At 53.8% G+C, this 22,878-nt stretch overlaps 9 protein-coding genes across 9 annotated transcripts; 3 read left to right on the top strand and 6 right to left on the bottom strand.

Moving 5' to 3' along the window:
* Positions 1-4,088: 4,088 nt before the first annotated feature.
* On the bottom strand, positions 4,089-4,581 carry CCMA1212_010526 (uncharacterized protein; the record flags this gene model as incomplete). The annotated part of the gene is made up of 2 exons (XM_073707567.1): positions 4,089-4,548; positions 4,574-4,581. The coding sequence occupies 2 exons, from the start codon at positions 4,579-4,581 to the stop codon at positions 4,089-4,091; spliced, it is 468 nt and encodes a 155-aa protein (XP_073554003.1).
* Positions 4,582-4,891: 310 nt separating this feature from the next.
* CCMA1212_010525 (uncharacterized protein) lies at positions 4,892-5,851 on the bottom strand (the record flags this gene model as incomplete). Its single annotated transcript, XM_073707566.1, has 2 exons — positions 4,892-4,983; positions 5,125-5,851. 2 exons carry the CDS (start codon positions 5,849-5,851, stop codon positions 4,892-4,894), a joined length of 819 nt encoding a protein of 272 aa, XP_073554006.1.
* A 488-nt stretch (positions 5,852-6,339) lies between these two features.
* Positions 6,340-6,785, bottom strand: CCMA1212_010524 (uncharacterized protein; the record flags this gene model as incomplete). Its single annotated transcript, XM_073707565.1, is given in 3 exon segments — positions 6,340-6,546; positions 6,561-6,693; positions 6,778-6,785. 3 exon segments carry the CDS (start codon positions 6,783-6,785, stop codon positions 6,340-6,342), a joined length of 348 nt encoding a protein of 115 aa, XP_073554005.1.
* A 1,941-nt stretch (positions 6,786-8,726) lies between these two features.
* On the top strand, positions 8,727-12,323 carry CCMA1212_010522 (Plasma membrane ATPase 1; the record flags this gene model as incomplete). Its single annotated transcript, XM_073707564.1, has 4 exons — positions 8,727-8,735; positions 9,114-9,588; positions 9,666-9,889; positions 9,966-12,323. 4 exons carry the CDS (start codon positions 8,727-8,729, stop codon positions 12,321-12,323), a joined length of 3,066 nt encoding a protein of 1,021 aa, XP_073554000.1.
* A 1,728-nt stretch (positions 12,324-14,051) lies between these two features.
* CCMA1212_010521 (uncharacterized protein) lies at positions 14,052-15,519 on the bottom strand (the record flags this gene model as incomplete). Its single annotated transcript, XM_073707563.1, has 5 exons — positions 14,052-14,200; positions 14,260-14,468; positions 14,532-14,971; positions 15,033-15,247; positions 15,309-15,519. 5 exons carry the CDS (start codon positions 15,517-15,519, stop codon positions 14,052-14,054), a joined length of 1,224 nt encoding a protein of 407 aa, XP_073554002.1.
* A 1,845-nt stretch (positions 15,520-17,364) lies between these two features.
* Positions 17,365-17,826, top strand: CCMA1212_010520 (uncharacterized protein; the record flags this gene model as incomplete). The annotated part of the gene is made up of 1 exon (XM_073707562.1): positions 17,365-17,826. One exon carries the CDS (start codon positions 17,365-17,367, stop codon positions 17,824-17,826), a length of 462 nt encoding a protein of 153 aa, XP_073554001.1.
* A 177-nt stretch (positions 17,827-18,003) lies between these two features.
* CCMA1212_010519 (uncharacterized protein) lies at positions 18,004-19,161 on the bottom strand (the record flags this gene model as incomplete). Its single annotated transcript, XM_073707561.1, has 1 exon — positions 18,004-19,161. One exon carries the CDS (start codon positions 19,159-19,161, stop codon positions 18,004-18,006), a length of 1,158 nt encoding a protein of 385 aa, XP_073553955.1.
* Positions 19,162-19,437: 276 nt separating this feature from the next.
* CCMA1212_010518 (uncharacterized protein) lies at positions 19,438-20,139 on the bottom strand (the record flags this gene model as incomplete). The annotated part of the gene is made up of 2 exons (XM_073707560.1): positions 19,438-19,758; positions 20,095-20,139. The coding sequence occupies 2 exons, from the start codon at positions 20,137-20,139 to the stop codon at positions 19,438-19,440; spliced, it is 366 nt and encodes a 121-aa protein (XP_073553956.1).
* A 339-nt stretch (positions 20,140-20,478) lies between these two features.
* Positions 20,479-22,819, top strand: CCMA1212_010517 (uncharacterized protein; the record flags this gene model as incomplete). Its single annotated transcript, XM_073707559.1, has 4 exons — positions 20,479-20,892; positions 20,954-20,983; positions 21,053-21,579; positions 21,646-22,819. 4 exons carry the CDS (start codon positions 20,479-20,481, stop codon positions 22,817-22,819), a joined length of 2,145 nt encoding a protein of 714 aa, XP_073553951.1.
* Between the last annotated feature and the right edge of the window lie 59 nt (positions 22,820-22,878).

Raw genomic sequence — 22,878 nt, 5'->3', positions numbered from 1 at the left:
ACTTGGAACGAGCAAGGCGAACTGAGGCTTAGATGAAATGAGAGCTGGAGATGGCATTACTACGTGGGCGAAACGGAGTGAGACTTTGCGAAGGATTGTCACACGAGGCTGTTGGGAAGACTCGTATTGGTGAGGGAAGCCCGGGGTTAATGGAGTTTGGAGTTTAGGGTAGGCTGAGGCCGTGAAGTGTAGTATCGGATTATGGCTAGTAACACGGCGACATATGCAATGAGAAGTCATTCACTACGATGTAAATGAATCTACCGACGTCTGTATGCCTCCGAGCTCATGCTCTCACTCGATAGAGCAGTAGCTGATGGTCACTCGTCAGAGAGCCTTCTCAAAAGACTCTTTACATATCACGCTTGACACCAAGAATTCGGCGAGTTGCCGCAAAGGGAAGCAATTTCCAAGTCACAAGCACACCCACTCCAGCTGAACTGTATATGACACTCATATCGCGTATAACGCTCGCCTCAATGCAAGAACGACTCATTACATCATACCACAACGATTCACACCTTTTGCCGCCCACTGAGTGAGTCGAGTGATGAGTGATGAGTGATGAGTGATGAGTGACGAGGTGGGAAGGGACACGACAGGGAGAGCATGACAAAGACCGACGGAACTCCGGCGCTTCAAATCGCCGGTCAGCGGAAACGGGGGCAAATTGCCGCTAAGCCGGATTTCGCATTTTTGGAAACGACGCGAATCGCGAGAAGAAAAAAAAAAAAAAAGCGATCGATTTCGATAAGGCAAGCCAGAAAAGAGAGGCTGGCGGAAGAGGCGCAGAAAAAGGGCTCTTGTTTGTCTGGTGCCCTTTTTTTTTCCCGTGCTCCACTGTTGCGGTCGAGAACTGGGACTGGGGGGCTTTGCCACTTGCTGTTCTTGAGTAAGTCGTTGAAGTACATGCGATTGCGGTGTTTGGGTGTGCTATCGTGAGGTACTGATTGGACGTGACGGATAGGCCGAGAGTCTGAAGGCTGGAGGGCTGGAGCGGAATAATGGCGCAGTTGTTTTGCTTTGGCGGTCCGAAGCAAGAAGCTGAACGATGTTTTTGATTACATACAGTTAGCTCTATACAAACGTTTCAACTGCTAAACACGGGCCGTTGAAGACAATGGACGCTTTGACATGACGGTCAGTGTGTGTTTCATACTACTAGTATCAAAATCACACCTGACCAAGACATTCTGCACGGCGTCCCTTGCCAAGGCGATGAGGCGGCCGTGCCTCTGGACTTGGCGATGCTAGGGCTGTCTCTTCCGTGTCTGGGCGTCTTCGCTTGGACCGGCTTGACAGCGGTTGCTAACATGGATGTTCGCCCGCTAAGAGGAACGCACTGACTTGCTTGGCAAACGTCGTCATCTTCTACTGATATCACTTGATCACTGATGAGAATGGGAATGAGAATGAGAGAGGGAGTGAGTGAGACAAAGGGCCGGATCGGTGTAAGTGATGCTGTGTGTGTGTATAGTACATGCAGCAGTTGGCATCGTCAGCAAACTGCCTGATGGAGGCTCACCACCCTCGTAAACACGACTTTGTCATCCTTCTTCTCGTTCTCCCTGCATTGCCGAAGTTGATCCGTTTCCGCCGGATTTCCCTTGAATCAGTTATCCTCGGCTCCGCAAAGTCCCCATCGTCAGAAATCGCCTCTGCCCAATGGCTGCAGCCGTCATCGTCGTTTCCGAGCCGTGGTGTCCCTTGTGTCATGTTAGTGCCGGCCGGCGGGTGGAAACAGGCAGGCAAAGGGCAGAAACAGGGAAATTTTGGAAGACGAGACCCCTGGGGCTAGAACAACTATTTTGTGGTTCGCCGCCGCTATTCCCAGTGGTTCCGGATGGACATACCGTACTACTATGCTATGTACAATGGAAGAGAAAAGAGACAGAGGCCCGGGCATTTTGCTATTTGTGCGATTTTGGGGCTTCAGGAGATGGTCGGAGGAAAGGGAAGGCTGGGTGAGGCTATTGCGTGATAATGCCTGTCTTGCCTCAGCTGTACATACGAGGACATACGAGCGTGTGATGGTGAGATGATGTCAGGTTCTATTGTTGGAGCGAGCGAGCATGTAGGAATGATCATGGGATGGTCTTCATCAGGCCCTGGACGGAACTACGCCGCTCTGAGGAAATCGGCCAAAAGAGCACCAGCACCAGCACCTCGGCAGGCACGTCTTTCTTGCTAATGTACCCCGTACTCTGCTAATCTTGGGATGTTACCACTCCTGCATGCACACTCCGTATGCGTACATGAAGCTATTATTGATTATGCGTCTAGAGGGACGCAAGACTCCATCATGCCCGTGGAGTAACACTATACGATTGCGCTCTACATACGCGGTTCCCCCTGCAGCTATAGGCGCCGTCTCCCCCTTTTTTAATGAAGATGGGCAGGCAGACGTTCAGAAGGTGAAGCTTGCTTCAGGTGAAGGTCATGCAGATAAGGGCTGAGGCTGCGCGTATCGTAATACCATCGCCGCCACGGGAATAACAGGAAAAGAGGCACTGGTCTTGCGACATTTTTTGGTCTTGCCTTGTGCCCCCCCCCCTTAGTAAGACGTTCAGCGTGGGACAGGGCCTGTGAAAATGTCCGTAGTTTAGGACGGAGAACGGAGTATGATGGGTGCCTGGGCTATTTGCTGCGTCGTGTTCTTGTAGTTTGTATCTGTTAGACGGTGCTTGATGGCTTCAAGTGGGAGTCGTGATGTTCAAACAACAGAGGAGCAGTGACAACTGTTTGCCTCCCTGTCGTGTCATCGACGTCGAGAGATGGCAAAATGGTGGTTGACGTAGTTGTTGATCCGGCACTTCACAATGCAGAAAACTTCGTGTTCAATTTTTTCTCTTCCCTTTTCCCTTCTCATGTCAAGTACCGGGTTGATCACGAACTTTGTCGCCTTCAAGCCCAGCCACCAATCCAGCCGTCCTCGTGCTGGGCAAAGTCAATTGGTTCACGGAGCAAGCCGCGTTTCTTTCCAACAGCTCTGTGCCACTGCCGTTGCCCCAAGTTTTAGGCCCTTCTCTTAGGGTTGTCGTTTTCTTCTTCACGTAATACGTCGATTGGGGGAGTTGGCTATCTTGCTAGTACGGCCAATCTTTTGATGTAGGGGGCGTGAGTCTACGAGGAAAGGAAAAAGACAATCGCCCCTTTTTGCTGTTTGTCAACTTGCGTCAACGCTTTTCGTGCCTCGATCGTGATGCTCGATTCCGGCAAGACGATTCCTGCAGTTCATCACCGCCCTTTCTCATTCTCTTCCAACCTACTCTGTCTCACTCTCTCTCTCTCTCGCAGTATTTTGGAGTACGGGAGTAATCAGTCATAACCCGTCGATGGCAATTAAATCACAAATCCACTTCTGCGCTGGCCCCCCCCAAATCCGGCATGCCGGCGCCGCGGTCGATATCAGCTCTAGCCTCGAAGCAATAGTCTGGATCAGTGTGTAATCCCCTTGTACGGGAATTCCTGTCGGCCCTTGGGGGGATCCTAGCGCGGCTCTGATGGGCTGTGGGGGAGAGTGGTTTGTCTTTTGTCCGTGGAAGTTGTTGCTTGCCTGCTTTGATGAGCTGTATTGTCAATACCGGATCGCATGTTACTTTCGTATAAAATCCGTAGAAGGATACAATTGAATGTTTTGCTGTCGAAAGGGGGGCGATGACATTGGTAGTGGTCATCGGTCGGATGTGTTGTCATCCCCCCTTTTCCTTTCCGTTTCTATGCTCTCAGCTCTGTCGCCGTGATTGCCGTTTCACCGTCTTCCTCGTGGCACTGGCAAAAGTTGCCCTTTTCGACTTGTGTACGCCGCGGCTTTAATCGGAAAACTCCTGAAATGGGTACCGAAAGGGCAGGGCCACCAAAAGGCGCGAAATCTCCATGGAGTTTTGACCCATCAATTCGCGCATACAACAGGCAAGATGATTTGCCTCTCTTCTTCTCTTCCTCGGCGAGTGAGCCAGCAACAGGCCAGCCAATGGAGGTCCCCTGCTGCATCAGAAAAAGCCGCGGTCGGCACTAGATTGAACCGGCCGATCTGATGGATCCTGGTCTAGCTTCAGCCCCAAGAGACACCCCTCCCCCCTTGACCCTTAACCCTTGACCGATTGCGCTTTACACGGTACGTAGATACTTGTCGGTAAGCTCTGGTTCTCCTGCGTAGGAATGTACACAGAGGTGCGATGCCTTACTGGGTAGGTAGCAGTCGGCTCGCCCTGTCGGTAGGCCAGGTGATGCGTTATCTGGGGAATACCTGCCTGAGAACGGGTTCGCTTGGGGGAGACGGGGGGGGAAGCTGTGGAAGCGGTATGGAGGAGGGATGTACAGAGCTGAACGATTCTGTTACTTGCTCCCATTGCTGCCATCCAGGGGTTCTGTATGGACAGCTCTTGGTCTTGGATCCGGGGTATGAATGCGTCAAGAGGTGATGGCATGATGTTTCCAGTGATTGTGTGCATCCAAGTGGTGGCGATAGCTCCCGAGTCGGCAGCAATCCCGGCTTTGATCCGTCTGGCTCGGGAGCCTCGAAGTAGATACTCGTTGGTAGACAATCTTCCAAGTGCTCCAAAGCTCGAACGTCGCCATGTCGTTCCAGCGCCTATCTAATATTCAACGTCAGGTCGCGTGAATGAAGCCGTCACGATGACCTATTCCCGACCGTTGATTGTCGTGTAGATGCTTGTAAAAACGCCCCCCTCCATGCCCCCTTCACTTTCGGCTATCGAGAATCCAGCAAAGGATCTGCGTGACCTAGACGATGTGTATGGGTGTGTGCAATGGTGCGCGTGGGTGGCCTGTCAAGACTATGGGAAATTGTGAAACTATAGACAAAAGAAGGATAAGAGTTATATGCAATGAATGTTATGAGAGATTGACGGATCATCTCTTTTGTTCGTTACGCCTCGAGGCGTCGTGTCGGGGTTGATTTGGACGAGACTAGGTTGGTCATGTAGCGCAGGCGGAGGAATCGAGCTGCGAATCGCTTGACTGGTCACCACCAACGGTCTTGTTAGCGCGCGTGACAATGTCTCACTGGAATGACGTGCATGATGCATTGGGACCATGAAGAAGTAATAGTAGGACATTGAAACGAGGCTGATGGACGGAGTTCATTTGGTTGTGATATACCTCTAGAGCGCCCCATGGGCGGGCTGCCGAGCGACTTTTGCGCCTGCTTCCACAGACGAGCCGTCCAGCACGTCACCAGCAGGTCCAGGTCCTTCTCGTCCAGCATGCGCAGCAGCTTCAAGCACGGCACGGCTGCTGCTGCTGTTGTTCCCGCAGCGCTGTCCGTGTCCGAGGCGGACGCCGAGACGGGCGGAGGCGCAGCAGCGGCATCCTCCATGGCGACGATGCGGCCGCTGTCGTCCTTCCAAATCACCTGGTGCTGATGCCGCCAGCGATCCGCCAGCGCCGTCCTGGCCGAGAAGTGCCCCGGCGCAGAGCACGCCGACCATCCTCCCATCAGGCCCGGCGCCATCTTGACCTCGCGATAGCACCGGGCGTCGCTGGCCCTGCCGTCGATGACGACGCGCCGCGGCGCCGGGGCGTACAGCTTGACGTAGGCATCGCGGAAGAGGTAGATGTCGTCCTGGCGGGCGCGCAGCCTGGCGCTCGACTCGCCGCCCGGCACGAGGCGGTACTTGACCTTTTTCACGACGTAGATGAGCGACGTGGCCTGCAGCGGAGCGGCGCTGAGCTCGTAGTAGACGAGCGACGGGTTGGTGGCCGAGTAGACGCAGCGGCCGTCGAGGGCCAGCGAGAGGAGCTCGCCAATGGGCAGTTGGACGCGCGGGCCGTGGTTGGAGACGTCGTGATAGGAGGGGGGAGCGTGCTCTCGTATCACCGGCGGCATCGAGTCTGTCTTGTCTTTGTCCTTTGGTTGTCGTAGTGGTAGTGTGTATCCGCAGATTGGGCCTGGAGCTTGGGGGGAAGCTTGCTACGGGAGCTGCCGACTTGCTGCCGCGCGAACCGCCGGCATCCAAGCTGTTTGATAGTAGGCGATCCCGGTGAGCTGATCTTCTTCTTCTTCTTCTTCTCCTTCTTCTCTTGATCCGTACGGTATGCTTCTTCTGGCTCGTTCACCTTGCTGCAGCTACCGACTCGCTCACTTACATCGGACGCCCCGGCCCGGGGGCCAGGAGCGATTATGTCTACTTTTGGGCAGGCATCTTTTAGTACAAGCACAGCTGATGACCAGCCGCGAGAGCTTCCCTGTCCAGGGTACGAGCACTTTGTATAGTAATGATATCTGCAGCTGCTCTCTGTATCCGTATAGCCGTCTCTATCTGTAATCCTACTATCTAGATGGACGTGCGGTGTAAGTGGTGCGGGTACGACGGCTCAAGCATCGCCCAAGCCAACGGCTATGGCGGAATCAGCGGCCAAGAGGCGGCTACCGGAGCAAAATTGCGACCGTGCCGATCGGCAGGTACGTACCGAGCGGCGGAGCGTGTAGAGGTTCTCTGTACTCGAGTCTTCTCGCCGTCTTGCGGCTGACGGAGCGTACTCTCTACTTGAGGCTCCGTATCGGTTCAGGGCGGCCAATGGCTAAAAGCGCGCACACCCTGGCAGAAAAAGGTACGAGTCCCCACGTATCTACTTGTCCTTGTGTGCTTGTACCGTATCCTCCGAGGGTCCCTTTTTTCGATTTCAGTTGATGCGTAGCTCTTCTCTCGTTCAGCCCCGTCGCGTGAGCTAGACGCAGCGGCTGGAGCAGCGCAACTGCGGGCAAAACGACGCCCTGAGAGGTGCTGACCGGGAGGCAGACAACAGCAAGACTCTCTCATGAAGATCATTTTTCCTTCTGGTCCTCCCATGCATAGCCAATGGCAGGCTGTGGTTTCTTCTTCTCGCGTCAGCCGCGAATATCGCCCACTTGCCAAAGCGAGGCTTGTGTGATGGCATGGAAGCGCTAGAAAAATGCAGCGAAGCCGCCAAGTTTGCGGGGCAGCAGCGCTAGGCCCTATTCGGGGGAGGGGTGTGGCTTTAGCACGCTCTAGTGCACATGGCTAGATGACGTCGTGTTGTGGGGACTCCCAGGCAGAGACCAAAGAGAGCGCAGAAGATAATATGGGAGGGCGTAATAAGACGAGAGAGAGGCATATTCGCGCCGAAATTGCAGAGGAAAATCCGTGGGAACGCGGCGAGAATGACTTGTCGTATCGTGTCGTGTGCCGTGTCGATTCATTGGATATGGGAGATTATTATCGTCATGTCCATCGGACCGGAACAGGAAACATGGTGAAGTTTGGCTAAATCAGATGTATGTGTTCCATTCCGTTCCATGGCCTTGTCCTTGAAGTCGCTTTCTTGCGGTTCGGCCGACCCGTGAGGCGAAAAGTTGGGATGAAGAAGAAGAAGTGCCCGGATTAAGCGTTTTTACTTTTGCATCTACCGGCATTGCCATGGGGTTTTAGAACAAGGCGATCCCGGGACGCACCGAGCAGCGAATGGGATCGCGAGAGAGGGCAAGGCGAGGCGAAAATAAACACGACGGCGAGGCTGCTGGCTGAGGTGGGCGTGGGTTTCACCATGCTGCTGGGTTCGGTTTGGGGGTTCTGGGGGTTTAGTGATGGCTTCTCCGAGGTTGCGCCATGTGCATCTACTTGTAGTTGAAGACTGAGGGAAGTAGGAATTACATGAACGTGTAGGACTCGATACTTGTATAGTATATGCAAAGCACACGTGATGGCTTGTATCATGGGATATATCACTTGTAGCGCTTGGTCAATACCTAGGTAACGCTTCGTCTTGGCCTCTGGTATGCTGCCGTTCACCAACGGACGGCTAACATGAGCCTCCGACGTCGCTGTCACGTCGCGTCCACTTTGGCCCTCTTACAAGCGGCGCTGCATACGTATGGAATGAAGAGCCGCTTAAAAGACAGCAGGGCCTCGAATCGACGACGCCGAGATAATGCAGGGCGTGCTCGGCGAGCTCTGTCTGTAACCGGTCCAGGCACGCCTACAATTTAGAGTATCGCACCGCGGCGTGATGCGGGTAATAATGGCAACCAAAACGCGCCCATTCCAGCGAGTTTTAACATGCGGCATTTCCTTCGTAGAATTTTCTGGCCCTCTGGCGTCGGCCGGCTGTCCCGGGACGTCCTCCAGTCTTTGGCCCTTCCGATGCTGAAGCTCGGCTTTGTGTCTTATTCGCTCTCTTCTCTCTGTCTCTCTCTCTCTCTCTCTCCAGGGCTGGCGGGTCCCCCATATCCTCATTGTGCTCGTCCCAAGACCGAAGCAGCATAACGGGGTGGCCCTGGATATTTTTCTTTTTCCTTCTCCAATTTATTTTTCTTCAGGCCGGTCCCAGCTTCTCCGGGCGCAAAGGCGTCTGCTCTGGCTGGATGGGGCCTAGACTGGAGCCGAGGCGTCGAGGCCAAGAGATGGGGAGGGGGGTTAAATCGGATATCGGCATCCCGCTCGACAGGTTCGGTTGCGCCGGGACCTGGACCAGGTTCTGTCCTAGCAGTAGCAGCAGGTTGGCCAGCGTCGTTCGTATCCACCAAGGGAAAAGGACCGCTTGTTTGGGGCCTAGCGAGGACAGGATCACTCTGGCCTACCTAGTACGAGAATGGGGACAAAGTACGGAGATACCTTGGTTAAAGGACATGGGGCTGCTGTGGCTGGTCTCGCGATTCCGTCTCGTTTTTGCCCTTGAACTTGGATCTTTCCTCGAATCAGTCTAGTCCCAGGCGACAATCTGCCGTCGGTCTTCGCTGGCCGATGGGGGGCGTGCGTGTTAGTCGCCATCATGGCGGGAGGAAACAGATGGCGCCTGGTCGGGGGGGGGGGGGGGGGGCGTGAATTGGGATAGGATGGATGGATGGATGGAGACCAAGTTTCTGGCGTCTCATCGAAAAAGGCGACTTGACTGGGAGAAGAGACTGAGCGAGAAACGCGAGAGGGAAAAAAAAAAAAAAAATTATTAGGAACCACGGCATTGGACCGAATTGACCTCGACTAGGGGTGGAGAGCGCAGGTTGGGTCCTGGAATAAATATCTCTGGCCGGCCACCCTCGGTGGACAGAAGTTTTTCTCTTTCCCTCCCTTCCCTCCTCAGTTGCGACCTGTTTTGCGTCTCTTCTGTTCCCTCCCATTGTCAGTTGCCAGTCAGTTTTCCCGCGGGCTGCTTCGAAGGGGCGCAACAACTCTTCCCCAACAATGTCTGCTTTTCACCGCCGCAAGGGCGCCGCCGGGGAGGACGACCTCGAGGCCGGTGGTGGTCGCGAAGACCACTCCGGCAGCACGGTCGCCCCCCCGGAGCAGGAGCTGCCCGAGTACGCCGCCCTGGAGCGATACATCAGCACCTACCGCGAGGGTTCGCGCATGGGCGACGACGACGACTCCAAGAAGCGTCGCCCCAAGTGGTGGCAGTTCTGGAAGTCGTCCGGCCCGGACGTTATCGATGCCCAGCCGGTCAAGAGGGTTGTGCCCGAGGCCTGGCTCGAGACGGACATCCGCACCGGTATCCGCATCAACGAGGTTGATGAGCGACGCCAGTGGGCTGGCTGGAACGAGCTGAGCTCCGAGAAGGAGAACCTGTTTGCCAAGTTCTTGGGTTTCTTTACTGGTCCTATTCTTTATGGTGAGTTTCTCAGCTTGAGGGACGAGCGAGAGTGGAGTGATCGGACGAGAGCATCTCAGCTAACACATTCCCAACAGTCATGGAAGTGGCTGCTCTGCTGGCCGTCGGTTTGGGTGACTGGATCGATTTCGGTGTCATCTGCGGTATCCTGCTGCTCAACGCCTTCGTCGCCTTCTACCAGGAAAAGTCTGCCGCCGACATCGTCGCCTCGCTCAAGGGCAACATTGCCATGCGCTGTACCGTTGTTCGTGATGGCCAGGAGCAGAACATCCTGGCCCGCGAGATTGTTCCCGGTGATATTGTACGTTTCATACCAACCAAATATCTCATGCCCACAATCCTGTTGCAACAACAAACTAACCGGTATGTTTTTACAGCTCATTGTCCAAGAAGGTGACACTGTCGCCGCCGACGTTCTCCTCATCTGCGACTACACCCGCCCCGAGGACTTCGAGGTCTTCAAGCAGCTCCGTGCCGAGGGCAAGCTGGGCAGCAGCGACGACGAGCCCGAGGAGGAGGATGAGAAGAACCAGGAGAGCCCCCTGGCCAACCACCGCGCCACTCCCCTCGTCGCCGTCGACCAGTCCGCCATCACCGGTGAATCCCTGGCCGTCGACAAGTACATCGGAGACACTGCCTACTACACCACCGGCTGCAAGCGCGGCAAGGCCTACGCCGTTGTCACTGCTACCGCCAAGGACTCCTTCGTCGGTAAGACGGCTGATCTCGTCCAGGGCGCCAAGGACCAGGGTCACTTCAAGGCTGTCATGAACAACATCGGTACCACCCTGCTCGTTCTCGTCATGTTCTGGATTCTCATTGCTTGGATCGGCGGCTTCTTCCACCACCTCAAGATCGCCGAGCCCGGCTCCCAGAACCTGCTTCACTATGCCCTTGTCCTGCTCATCGTCGGTGTCCCTGTCGGTCTGCCCGTCGTCACCACCACCTCCCTCGCTGTCGGCGCTGCCTACCTCGCCAAGCAGAAGGCCATTGTCCAGAAGCTCACTGCTATCGAGTCGCTTGCTGGTGTCGATATCCTCTGCTCTGACAAGACCGGTACCCTCACTGCCAACAAGCTGTCCATCCGCGACCCCTTCGTCTGCGAGGGCCAGGACGTCAACTGGATGATGGCTGTTGCCGCTCTTGCCTCTTCCCACAACCTCAAGACTCTCGACCCCATCGACAAGGTCACCATCCTGACCCTCAAGCGCTACCCCAAGGCCCGTGAGATCCTTCAGCAGGGCTGGGTCACCGAGAAGTTCACTCCCTTCGACCCCGTCTCCAAGCGAATCACCGCGGAGTGCCGCCTCGGCAAGGACAAGTTCATCTGCGCCAAGGGTGCCCCCAAGGCCATCCTCAAACTCGCCAACCCCCCCGAGGAGCTCGCCTCCGTCTACCGCGAGAAGGATCGTGAGTTTGCCCGCCGTGGTTTCCGATCCCTGGGTGTCTGCTACAAGAAGAACGACGAGGACTGGGTTCTGCTCGGTCTCCTGTCCATGTTCGACCCCCCTCGTGAGGATACCGCCCAGACCATCCTCGAGGCTGCCCAGCTCGGTGTTCCCGTTAAGATGCTCACTGGTGATGCTATCGCCATTGCCAAGGAGACGTGCAAGATGCTGGCTCTCGGCACCAAGGTCTACAACTCTGAGAAGCTCATCCACGGTGGTCTTGCCGGCAGCGTCCAGCACGACTTTGTCGAGCGTGCCGACGGTTTCGCCGAGGTCTTCCCCGAGCACAAGTACCGTGTCGTCGAGATGCTGCAGCAGCGTGGCCACCTTACTGCCATGACTGGTGACGGTGTCAACGACGCCCCCTCTCTGAAGAAGGCCGACTGCGGTATCGCCGTCGAGGGTTCCACTGAGGCTGCCCAGGCTGCCGCCGATATCGTCTTCCTTGCCCCCGGTCTCTCCACCATCGTCCTGGCCATCAAGACGTCCCGACAGATCTTCCAGCGCATGAAGGCCTACGTCCAGTACCGTATCGCCCTGTGTCTGCATCTCGAGATCTACCTGACGCTCTCCATGATCATCATCAACGAGACCATCCGCGTCGACCTCATCGTCTTCCTCGCCCTGTTCGCTGACTTGGCCACCGTCGCCGTCGCCTACGACAACGCCCACTACGAGCCCCGTCCCGTCGAGTGGCAGCTGCCCAAGATCTGGCTCATCTCCGTCGTCCTCGGTGTCCTGCTCGCCCTCGGCACCTGGGTCCTCCGTGGAACCATGTACCTCCCCAACGGCGGCATCATCCAGAACTTCGGCTCTGTCCAGGAGATTCTCTTCCTCGAGGTCGCCCTCACTGAGAACTGGCTCATCTTCGTCACCCGTGGTGGCCGCACCTGGCCCTCGTGGCAGCTGGTCGGTGCCATCTTCGGTGTCGACGTCATGGCCACTCTCTTCGCCCTCTTCGGCTGGCTGTCTGGTGCCCCTGAGATCGACAACCCCGTCGACCTGGCCACCCAGCGCCACGACGGCTGGACCGACATCGTCACCGTTGTCATTGTCTGGCTGTACTCGTTCGGTGTCACCATCGTCATCGCCATTGTCTACTTCATCCTCAACCAGATCCCTGCGCTCAACGACCTTGGCCGCAAGGACCGCAAGAAGAAGGACACCATTGTCGAGAACGTCATCACCGCTCTCCAGAAGCTCGCCATTGAGCACGAGAGAGACGACGCCAAGGGCATGGACCGATACCTCCTCACTGACAAGGTCATTGACGAGGATGAAGAGTAAATGGGAGTTTCTCTCTTCCTACTTTATAATGTCGCGGATGTATATACGGCCTTGAGTGGGTAACGGAGGGGGTTTCTACGTCTTATGTTTATATGAGATCTCCCTTGCCTACGAAAGCTGCAAATATTCTACATGGTGATCTTGGGGAAGAAAGAAAGGTCGGTCAAAGAGGGACCGAAACTTCTTTCTTTTGGAGAGTGATGAAAGAGAGGAGCAAAGCCAAGATGGGGACGGAGAAGAAGAGACGATTGTCGGCCTCTTCTCCAGCCGTGGATGCATTGTTGACCTTTTTTGATTCCCCCAGTCGCTAACTTAATTTTATAACTCTTAGTATAAACTTATTTAGTTACTATAGACTTTTCTTATATCGTTAATGTGTTATGATGCTGTTAAATATGTCTCTTCCTATCCACTGTCTTTGGTGATGACTTTTGATGAAACATGTTTCACGGCTCCAGCTCTCCCACTCTTGACAGCAGCTTTTCTCCCTTGTGTGGGCTGACTTAGCTCTACACGCCCCAACCCTCTTCTCCAAACACGAAGCAAAGGGACACAAATGGCGCAGGCCTAGTAAAAAAGAAGAAAAAAAAAGTAAAAAAGAAGAAGAAAAAAAAAAAAAAAAAAAAACTTTTCCCTTAGGTAAGTATTCTCTTCCTCTCCATTTCTTCCCCCAGTGGTGAAACTACGGGTCAGCGCCACCGGAGTTGGCGAGGCTGGAACTAGATCGTATAGAAAGTTTCGGAATCCCGGCTCTGGTTTTTGCTTGTCTTGAGCTACTGGTTTAGTGGGAAAGCCTTGGGTGACTGACGTGCGTTCGCATTGGTTTGGATTGGTGTTGGCTAATGGTTTTGTGTGGTGTCGAGACATTCTTTCCCTTCTTTGGTGTCCTTCTTTTCCTCTTGGCTGTGACGGATGGTTCTTGTGATATGGGGACGATGGGCGTGTAGATTGTTGTTCGTGACCGGAGGCGATCTGGCATTGCCTCGGCATTCGGATTGGGGGAGGCGAGAACCACCAAACCTGCTGATGACAACTGGGTTCACCTCGAATAGAATCACAGAATGAAGTTTTCTAGTGATCTTGGGAATCCTGTCCGCGTACATCTACTTTCAACGGCCTCGTGCCATCCCGGCGGCTGAGTTCAAACCCGTCGACATTCCAGCGTCATAGTTTTCTGCTATAACACGGGAAGCAAGTCGCCCGGCTGAGCACTGGCCGCAGTTGTCTGTCCCGGCCCTATCACTAGATGATGCTTATATGGCTTGAGAAAACCTGGAAAAATTGGTCTTGGGAGAGGCTAGAGTAGTGGCGGCTTCCGTGCCGGGTTTCGGTGTGATTGGTTAGGCTTGGGTGTTTTTGGAGGGCTGGATGTTACCGAGGTGTGCCGGAAATGGCTCCGGGCTTGGAGAAGCTGTTAGAGTGGGATCTAGGCCTTTTTCGTCTTTGATGGGACTTTGCTTTTATATACATGATGTGAACTGTGATTTGCGGTATTGGCATATGCTGATTGGTGGGTAAGGTGAGACCTCTATTGGACATTTGACAGCTTCGTTGGGTTTATATGGACCATGAGCGGGATAAAAAGGCTCTCCTGTTATACGGCCAAGCAAGTAGCGGATGCAAAGTTATCCCTGGGCATGACTGTGGAAGAAAAAGCTCATGAAGCCTTTTGGTATTACAACTCTCAACGCTGTCGGACACATACATCATATCTACATATCGACTCGTCTATGGATGGGCAGCAGAGTGGAAAGCAGCAGCCTTCTGGCCGCCCAGCGACAGGTAGAAGCTCGTGTCAGGAAAGTCATTGTCAAGACCAACAAACTTCTGGTTTGTGGGCAGCTGGTTGGTCTTGAGAGCCGGCATGCTTTGGGTGCCTGATCGAGCATCTGTTAGGTGACTGATGTTCACAGGAACGCACGAGGAAAACACTCACCCTCGTTGACCTCGTCAAACATGGCGTTGAAGATGAACAGGGGCTTGATGGCCATGGAGGTCAGGGCATCGGCCTGAGCGGACAAGAAAGAGCCGTTGTATCGAGGGAAGTAGTCAAAAGCGGACGGGTTGGCGCCGCCGTTGAGGTGGTAGGCCGAAGTGCCGGGGAAGATGACGGGAGCATACTTCTTGCCGAGAGACTGAAGAAGCCTGTTGAGAGTTGCTTGTTAGCAGTGGAGCCTTGAAGAGCACGGCGATCTACTCATCACGTACTGAGAGTCTGGAACCTGGACAGAGTTGTGGAAGCCCTGGTATCCAGCAGCGGAGTAGCCACCGACGGTCCAGGGGCTGATAAAGTCCGCCGCCTCGAACGCCTGGACATAGCCCGTGTTGCCGTTGACATCGCCAGCCCACTGCTCGGGCACGCCGAATCCGACGTACAGACCGGCGTTCTTGAGCTGGTTGGCAATGTTGACGCTGTCCGCGGCGCTGGTCTTCATGCCCTGGAAGCCGATGCCGAAGATCATGACGACGGGCTTTCCGTCTTGGTGGATGTAGGCTGGGGATGAGGTGAACTGCTTAATCTTGGAGTTATAATCGTTGAGCAGAAGCGACGCGACGCTGCCCTGGGAGGAGTCGGCGCCGGAGACGTCCCATTCGACGATGAAGCCGCGGCCGTATTTCTCGGCGGCGGCCTTGACTTGGTCGAGGACCTGGATAACTGTTAGGATTAGTGGGGTAAACAACTCATGATAACATGGAGTTACAACAGACCGTGATAAAGGACTGGTCATTGATGGACCCAGAGAACCTCTGCACAATCACGCCGTCAATACCATACTGCTGCATCCACTTAAAGTGCAGATCGATGACGCCGTCGCAGGTGCTGTCGTAGAACTTGGCGGGCTGGCCGTCGGGCAGCGTGAGGGCGGTGTCGAAGAGGCAGTTGGCCGGGTACTGGCTGACGTCCGGGATGAAGTCGATCTCGACTTTCACAAACTGTCAGTTACACCAAATCTCACGTAGTCGTCTCTTAGGGAAGCGTCCTACTGTTATTGGGTCCCGGCGTCTGACCGTCGGCGGACCAGTGGTTGTTCACACCGGGTCCCGGCTTACGGAACCAGCCTTGGTAGCCGTACAGCCATTTGCCCTGGATTGTCGAGGTGTCGATGGCGGCAGCGGCTCGGCCAGCGTGGGGATGCTGATGCGCTGCTGCCGAGGCCGTGGTGGCGTAGAGGAGCCAGGACAGAGATGCCTTCATGGTGGATGGTCGTTATGAGGGATTGATGACCGCCAGTCTTGGGTCCAACTACCGATGCAAGGCTGCGGAGAGGCGTTTTGAGGCTCGGTATATATAACGAGTGAGGTCCAGATCCCGTCCCCTCGAACCCCTACGGGAGATTCCCTGTCCGACCTATTTGAGGCTACGAGCCACGCATGTCAAACTGGTTGGTTGGGATCTGGGTGATTACCTCTTGTTTCAGTCCTGCAACCGCTGCCCATCTACCGCTAACGCATAGACAGGCAGCTCGTATGCCGATCTTGTCCCAATGCTTCTGCTCAAATATCCGGTGGCCGGAAAACACACGGAGTCGTGAAGTGAGCTGCTTCCAAGAGTACGGAAATGCGCATTGCGGCGTCGACTGGGTCAATTGGCCCCCCCAGTTTACATTGTATTCACCATATTATCCGTAGGCTCTGGTCTCTTGAACTCCGCGTATATCAATCCTTGTTTTAGGAAACTTGAGGTAACATTACATGAAGGAATTCACTAATCAGCTGCGGGCCCGTTCCAGATGCACTTCTGACGAGAAGAATGCACGTTCGTCAGGGCAGAGAACTGGAAGCGGCCCGAACATCTTGAGCTAATAAAAGGGATGCCGACTGGGGGCGCAGCACTTTGAACGGTCGTCGCTGCTACCATCTTGTGTGGGTAATTCGTATGCCATGCCGGTCATTCGGTGTACATGTAGGGCAGTAGCCAGGTGGCGGTATAAACGAGATACAATTTCTGTTTGGTGTTTGATGTTTATGATTGTCGAGGATGTAAGCAAATGTTCAGATATTACAATAAGCGATCCCGATGAAAGAAGCTCTGACAATTTGCAAAACCGGAGTAATTGAATCGCCTATGATATACGAAATGGAAAAAGGGATCGGGGTCAATAGGAGTGGGTGAGCAAGTTTAGCGATTGGTTCAGGAGCTGCAAGACAATAATATGTCTTGATGGTGTCCCGTCGGTTTATTACTGGGGCTCAGTGTTTTTGCTTCGTTTATATGCTGTCCTACAAGGCTCAAGCTCCTCTTGCTGCAAATCCCCTGCGGAGTTTGAGCCACATCTTTCTCGACATTGTCTGTTTTTGGAAACGTTGGTATGTTCTCTTCCCGATGCATGACGATTATAAGCTCCTTCATAACTAAAAAGCAGCTGATCGTGAGATGGAAGTATTCCTTCAAATGCGGTAGTCGCTAATGATCACTGAACCTCTCTTCAGAGGGGCAGTATCGATGCACTATATTCCCGCTGAGCCGCTTACTGCAAGCCGGGGAGAATGGCGTCGTGATGGACTCCATATAAATGCCATGCTCTGAAACCTCCTGACCTCGCAGTCGAGCTCATGCACAAGCATCTTTGCAGAACATCATAGGATTGTTCCATGAAATAGTTTGAAAGAAAGAGCACATAATCTCCCACCAGCAATATAATGAGAAAATTCCAAGCCGCAGTACGGTTCTGGAAGCCGTCGCCGGTTCCGTGCTATTGCCACTGTAACTAAACCCACGGTCCCCTTCACATCTTCACATTTTCTGTGATGAGCGAGGCGCAAGCTGACATTAGCGCTACAGCTTGGATAAACAAAGTTTCACAGTATCATCCATCAAGCTGATCTCGAGTACTCTAGCGCCATATAGACTGAGGCTTGACAGGCTGATGATGATGGCTTTATGTCATTATGATAGTCTCAGTTACACACAGTTCGTCTCATATATAGCTTGGAATCATTGGATAGCACGGTTCAGCATCTTGTAGATGGCTTCTTGAACCCAAGGCAAAGCCGACATATCAATCTCGAAAGCAGGTATAGCTCTCGATCGCAAAACGACATGTCACCGCCCAAAGACTCCAAACCTCCCTCCTTCTTCGTCTCCATCCCCGTCGAATCCCTCGAGTCCTCCACCGAATTCTACAAAGCCCTAAACTTCACCCCTCTGTCCGACTTCTCCGACGACAACACCGCCGCCTTCCGCTTCCCCTACTCCGCAAACTCCAACATCTGCCTCATGCTACACGCCCCCTCGCGCTTCCAAGAGTTCGTCCGCAAGGGTTCAGAGATTGCACAGCCAAAAAAAGCCACGGCCGCGATATACACCCTCGGGGTGGGCAGCAAGGATACCGTAGATGGACTGCTGGATAAGGCGCAGAAGGCGGGCGGCAAGAAAGATCCGTTCAAGATGAAAGAGTATGGGAAGTCACTAGGAATATATACGAGGAGTTTCGAGGACTTGGACGGACACATCTGGGAAGCGACAACAATGCTGGATGAAAAGGAAAAGGGTGAAACATGAGTTTGATGAGCTTGGGCCTTGTACGACAGATTATTCGCAACCACTCGAACATGGAGTAATGAACATAACCTGCAACTTTGAAGTATATATTGACTTCTACACAAAATTATTCTTCTCTGACATAAATCAACGCTGTACCACGCTATTGTATCCAAAAGTCGATGCTCCGAGAGGCCATCACCACCAGTAAATATCCTGGTCGCCCTTGTCATCGGTGTCGTCGGACGGGCTGTTAACGGCTCTCAAGACTGATGGAATGACACGAAGGGAGACGCCTTTCAGCCCGTCCCCTATTATTTCGTCCCAGAGAGTACGCAGCTCGGCAGCCTCCAAACGCCTCTCCGAGGGGTGTATACCAGTACACGCTGGCAATCGGGCAAAGTACAGTTCGAAACCGATTTGTTCCAGGCTTGGAAACAGATGAGCCGCATTCGCCGATAACCATTCCAGATCCGACAGGATGCAGGGCCCGTAAGAGAGCAATACAAGCTTCTCGACACGAGGGAACAATTGATCGTTACTTTCATCGTAGAGCGGGCGAGTTGATGCCTCGGTCGCATCGTACAGCGGGTTGCGATATATGTTCCTTGACGGCCTGAGCTCGCTTTGTGTGTTTCCCTGGCCAAGACACGGCAGAGGCGCAGTCGTAAGTGTAGGCCAACCACGATATGTGTATGAGGTGTATCTCGGCGTCTGGGCAAGCAGAAACACGTCGCCAACGATCAATGTTTTTAAAGCTTCCAAGCCGCTGAGCGCTTGCAGCATGTCCTTTCCAAAAGAAGGAGGCCATTGGTCATAAGGCGAATGGTCCAGGTACAGCCACTCCAGAGTGCGACTCACTCGCTTGAGGGGACGAACGACGTCAGCCGGGAAATAATAGGGTCGCGTTCTGAAGGGAGGTCTGAGGCTCGACAGGAAGAAAGAGTGGACGTTTGGCGCTCGGCTCAGGAGCTCATCGAGGGTTTCGGGATCCAGATTGCAGGTGTCCAGATAGAGCTCCGTCAGGTTGTCCAGTCTCGCAGGCAAAGGGGCCAACTTCTCCAGGCCGAAGCCCCTGAAGACCCGGAGCTGGGGCGCTGCTTGCAGTATACCCTCAATGCTGGTGAGAGACGATACTGCCGCGGGGTCGATCCAGCAACGCCTGTCTACGTAACTCAGCTCCACCAATCGAGGCAGAGAGAGCGGCCGGCCTTGAGGATATCCCATGCCATCTACGACAATCATGAGGCGCTCGACGTTGCGGATGAGCGACAGGACACCAATGCAATAGGCCCTGATCCAGGTCTGTGGTCCGTCGGTGTACTCTTTGTGGTTTTCCGGGGAGTTGGACTGCATAATAGAGAAAAGCTTGAACAATTCCCCCTCCAGTGGCTGCCATGCTATGAGTTCTTCCCGGCTCAGAGTTTCCAATGTGTTGTCAAGATGCATCTCCCTCACCGCTCTAGCAAGATCGGACCGGTGAAGAAGCGTCCGAAGAAGAGAAAAGCAACGGCCTTGGGAGGGAGGCAACAAGCGATGATAGAGAACCGGCTGTGCAATGTCTCGGAATCTTCTGCAGGTGCGCGACAGGCGGGACAGCGCTTGGGTCTTTTGTCTGTTCTTGGGAGGATTCTACCACGCCCAGGTGCTGAAGAAGTGAGGCGCGTTTCCTCGCTGGGGATCTGGTTGGGGGATCGAGCGGTCCCAGCTGGGGGTGCAACAGTGATTGCAAAGACTTTCGGCAATGAGTCGGAGGATCTCTGGAGGTAGACGCTCGTCGAGACTCGCCATGATGAGGTTGGAGAGTAGGGACGCTGGCTTGCGAGATGATTCGAGATGGTAAAAGATTGGTCGAGCAGGGCGAAAGATGCTTGCTGTCAGTTGTATGGGATATAGCTGTTGCTCAATAGGTGAAGGAAGGCGCCGAATGTTGAACAAACGAAGAGAGAGGCTCTGAAGAATGTGTTAGAAAGGAATATGAGAGATGGGACCATGGACCATAATTCTGACAATCGGGAAGTACGTCTGTGTGAGTGAGCTCCTCTTATAGCTGGTAGGTGCGGATCGACGTTTGTTATTTACACCTACCCATACTGTCATGCCTCAACATGCTTTAGGTACCTGACCTACTTAGGCTTCAATCATACAATTTTCTCGGACAAGTACGTAGGTATACCTCTCAACCATTGCCGTGGCTACCCGTCGACGAACAACTGTTGACAAAGGAGAGATAGTTAGCGCCTGCTTTTGTAATAGCATTGGGAATCTCTTCAAGGCGGACCTTCACACCGAATTAGCCTCATCTTCCGGCTCCTGGTCGTACTTTGCTCGCATGATGAATCATGTTTGTCGGCAATCGGTCAGTCGGCTGTCGTGGTGCTGCTGTAGCTCGGGACCACAGGCTCTTGACTTCTTCCCCTCAATCCGAAGCTTCTATCATCGGCATTTCTCGCCTCATCGCGGGGACTGGCAGACGGCAGATTGAACCCCGCATGCAGGCTCAACCAGGGGTTACACTCGGGACTGCAATGTCGCGAAAGCCGATACAATTGGATCTCGGGAACGACTGCACGTGGTAAGGTCATGACGAAGAACTTCTAATACGCGGTGTGCAAGCGAAGCGATTCGTTGTGACTCTTTAAATGTGTGAATGAGGCTCTACAGCGAGTGGCGATGGTTTCAAACACAATTGTTTTGCTTTTCACCAGCTTTGCGCTCTCAGTTGGTCCATCACTTGCGGCTGCAAAGAATAAGGACACCGGCTGGCACCAATATGTCAGGTCCCCCGTTTCCAAGATTGTCAAGCCAGTTGGGATCGTGCCGGACAGCATCATTGGCAATGTCGCCGACCCGATTGGCTTGATTGATGGCTCAGGTGTGACAGTGCTGTGTCGAAGCGACGCCGATGACCTGCTGCCGACGATAGTGGTGGACTTTGGGCAGAACGTAGTCGGCGTCCTGAGCCTCGAATTTAGCGGATCGTATAATGTGACTATTGGGCTGCCGGGATTGAGATTGGCGTTTTCTGAGACAATGAAGTATCTCACCGACCGGAGCGACTTTACGAGGTCTGACAATGCTGATGGGGTATGTTACGGATGAGAGTCTCTGTGCCTTTGAGCTGGAAACGACTGACCTGCCTGAGTAGAACGAGAAATTGACCAACGGAACAGACCAGGTATGTATTGAATAGCCTAATCTGGTATCGTCACAGCTGAATCGCTCATCTCCAACCGTTCCACAACAGGTGGCTGTCAAAAACACGAATTACACGTGGACAGACTTTCATGGCTGCCAAGAAGATACCAAGGTCTGCTCAGATGGACTCCACGGCTTCCGGTATGTCAAGATTTGGCTCGAAGCCCTGCCATCAGATGCGCCGCACACATCCTCTCTTGGCTCCGTTTCCATCTCAGGAATGAGTCTGGAGTGGTCTGGATATCTCGGGACACCAGATACCTTGACGGGTTGGTTCGAATGTTCAGATCAAGAGCTTACGCAATGGTGGTATGACGGGGTCTACACGGTTGATATGGGGACGGATACGTTCTTTGCCAACGAGACGGAGCCCAGAGGAGCTTCCAGTCCGTCCTTGGAGGGCAAGCAGGTGCTCTTTGATGGGGCCAAACGGGACAGAGACCCGTACGTTGGCGACCTGGCCGTTGCTTCATTGACTTCGTATCTGTCTCACGATTTTGCCGAGTCGACGCGCAATGTGTTGGAGGATTTGGCACTGCATCAACGAGATGATGGGTGGATTCCCCCAGCAAGCATGTAAGCCAAGTTTCCTTGCGTCTCACTCTGTTAAGAAGATGTGTCAATCATAACACCCGCATATAGAAACAATTATACCCTCCCCCTGTTCGACTATCCCCTCTGGTGGGTCGTCTGCAGCGTTGATCTGGTCATGTACACCGGCAACACCTCATATGCAAACGCCTACTGGAACGCGCTCGTCAAAGTGCTTGACGGTTACTACCCTTCCCACACAGATAGCACAACTGGGCTTCTGGATAAGAGTGCAGACATGGGCTATGGTGACTACGCATTCCTGCCTCGGTCAGGGCCAGTCACGTACTACAACGCCCTGTACGTACATGCCCTGTCGTATGCCTCGAAGCTCGCAAAGGATATTGGCCACGATGATGATGCCGCGAGATGGTCTTCAAGGGCCGATGTAGTTGGAGATGCGCTTTTGAGTCATAATTTCGATGAAAGCGTTGGTGCATTGTATGATGGCGGACCGTGTCCTGGAGGAGCAGCAGGCACCATTTGTGATGTTCACGCACAGGATGGAAATGCCATTGCTATACTGGCGGGTGTCACAGATGAGAAGACGTCGGCTGGTATCCTGGACTATTTCCAGACTGCGACTTCTCAAGTATATGGAAACGCATTCTATGATAACAGCGTCTTGAGCCCAGGAGATCACTTCGACCAGCGTGTCTACGCCTTCATTTCCTACTTTGAGATTGCTTCCCGCTTTGCTACTCCTGGCAAAGCTTCCTCTGCTTTTGACGAGATTCGAAGACTGTATGGCTGGATGGCTGCTCATGATCCCGGCGTCACCATGTGGGAGGGCATTGGGCCAAATGGGACTGCGTACGAGGGTGCATTTACTTCCATGGCACATGGCTGGTCGACGGGAATTGTGCCCTTGCTGACGGGATATGTGCTTGGCGTACAGCCTCAATCGCCGGGATTCAAGACGTGGACAATCTGCCCCGTGGTGGAAGGAGGAGGTTTGACATGGGCAAGGGGAGAGGCGCCAACGCCAGAAGGCGAGATTGCAGTTTCATGGGAGGTTAGAGATGCAGAATCCGAGCTCAGTCTTGTGCTGGAGATTCAGACGCCGGAAGCATCATCTGGGACGGTCTGTGTTCCGACTTTGGGGATGGGGAGTCCAAAGATCACCTTGGATGGGAGTCCGGTCGAGTCTCTCCCGAGCCAAAGTGTGGGATGGGTGAACGTTGATGTTTCTGGAGGCAAGCATGTCTTTACGGTTGAGTCCTGACTGAATACACGGTTTCATCTATCCTAGGATGACTCTCTAAATCCATTTTTTTATGTAAC

This window comes from Trichoderma ghanense (genome assembly GCF_004382785.1).
Source record: "Trichoderma ghanense strain CCMA-1212 chromosome Unknown scaffold_26, whole genome shotgun sequence".
NCBI classification, from domain to species: domain Eukaryota; kingdom Fungi; phylum Ascomycota; class Sordariomycetes; order Hypocreales; family Hypocreaceae; genus Trichoderma; species Trichoderma ghanense.
Note: the sequence above shows the minus strand (reverse complement) of the source record. Positions and strands in the feature narration are given on the sequence as shown.